General features: G+C 37.4%; 1 protein-coding gene across 1 annotated transcript; it reads right to left on the bottom strand.

Annotated features, from left to right (window-relative positions):
- Window positions 1-987: 987 nt before the first annotated feature.
- Window positions 988-1470, bottom strand: LOC111921120 (uncharacterized). The gene has a single exon (XM_023916696.1). The coding sequence runs from the start codon at window positions 1468-1470 to the stop codon at window positions 988-990; it is 483 nt and encodes a 160-aa protein (XP_023772464.1).
- Between the last annotated feature and the right edge of the window lie 467 nt (window positions 1471-1937).

The raw sequence follows: 1937 nt of genomic DNA on the forward strand, positions 1-1937 counted from the left end.
ATGCCCTTAGACAGCTGCATATTCGGAAGGCCATAACATTTGCATACGAGCTCCGTTTTTTGCGTTCTTTATATCCACGCGTAGGTATTTCTGAGTGCTACAACTTTCTTTTAGACTCCAAGAGCTAATTATAAGTCTATTTTAAAATTCATCTTATTATAGAGATTTATAGTGTTCGGTTTATCATAACTTCTTCATGCGAAGTCAGATTTAGATGCTCTCTATCTTTTTGGAATCTTATGGACGTATACTTTGAGTTGTATCATAAAGAAAGTTCATATTTGTATTAGAGTTATCATGAAATACATAGTAAGTTTATTACCTTACTAGTTTAACAAAATCACATTACATGATTGGTATAATCACATGTGATTGTTATTGACCTAATTTTGACTATTGTTACATTCTCCCCCTAATTATAAAATTTCGTCCCGAAATTTATTTTGTACCAGCTGCCACTGAAGGGTCCTGGATAGCTTCCCTACTTTCTATTACGATTGCCCTACCACAGTTTAACTTCCTTGACTCCTTAACTTTGGACATTCCTTCTTGATATGTCCAATTTCACGACACTCAAAACATGCTCATCCTCCATCATAGCCTGTTTCAGTGTTTGTTCATAGATTTTCTGTTGTAGGTGTTGTGCTCCTACAATAATTAGCAGTGTGTCCCTACTTTTTGCAATTCATGAAAATATAACAGTCACCTGCGTGCTGATGGTTGCATTGACTGCACCACGAACAGTTACCTAGGTGATGATGATTACACTGAGTGAACATTAGGAGTTTTCAAGCATACTTCCTTAGTTGTACGGGTATTGTTGTGGTGGCTGCATAATTAGTTGCCACATCTTGTCTCTCCTCAGATGATTGTGTGGGATTCTTCCTATTAAATTTGCGCTTGTTCATTCCAGATTCGGGAGACTCAGCTATAAATCCCACTTGGATTTCTATGATGGTAAGCTGATGAGCTATATGCTTTGCACTGTTATATGTTTGTAGGATTCGATGCGATCACCATTCCTTTTATTTGCAATGCTAGACCCCAGATATATCGCTCAATTTTCTTATATTCGGGGGTTACTAGTGCTGGACACATCACCGCAAGATGATTGAATCTAGCGGTATAAGCATTTATCTCTGAAACCTTCATGGTTAGGGTCCACGATTCTTGTTCCAACTTATGTATTTCCTCCCTGGGAAAATACTCCTCTACTAGCATCCTCTTCATCTCTTCCCATTGCATGGAATTGGCGGCATCAATACCTGTTGTATTCACATGGTTGTTCCACCATGTAAGTGCTCCATCAGCGAAGGTACACGCAGCAAATCGTACCTTACATTCGTCAGGACAAAAGCTTATTTGAAATACTGATTCTGTCTTTTCAATCCACCAGGTCAAGCTAACGACCCATTCCGTTCCATGGAAGCTCTTAGGTTTGCAATTCATAAAATCCTTGTAGGTACACATTCTGGCAGTCCTTACATTGCCTTCGTTTCTAACTCCTCCTCTTGTGATATTAGCAAGAGCTACATCGATTCACTGAGCTATAATTTCTTCAAGTTCTACTGAACTTATTGGAGGGTTTGTTTCTAGTGGTGGTGGTTGCGATTGTTGTTGTTTTGGTTCTGGTCGTCGGTTCAGGTTTAGACGAGCGCTACTTCTTCTAGGCATTTTGTTTAGTTCCTATACATTTTAGATCACTAAGTGTTTATTCTATAAAATATTACTCCCAATTTTAATAGTTCATATAATATGATCAAAATAAAATATAGTTGTAAACCTACACCTAGTTGTGATAAGATCTATGCATATATAAACTTTAGTTGGAATATCTGATCTAAATCCTTGAGATCCAAAACATTCCGGGTATTTAGGTGTATTTTCATCACGGGTCTGAGTCTTCATATATGACTCTATATTTATTATTTGTTGTA

The sequence above is a fragment of the Lactuca sativa genome, chromosome 8, assembly GCF_002870075.4.
Source record: "Lactuca sativa cultivar Salinas chromosome 8, Lsat_Salinas_v11, whole genome shotgun sequence".
In the NCBI taxonomy this organism is placed as follows: domain Eukaryota; kingdom Viridiplantae; phylum Streptophyta; class Magnoliopsida; order Asterales; family Asteraceae; genus Lactuca; species Lactuca sativa.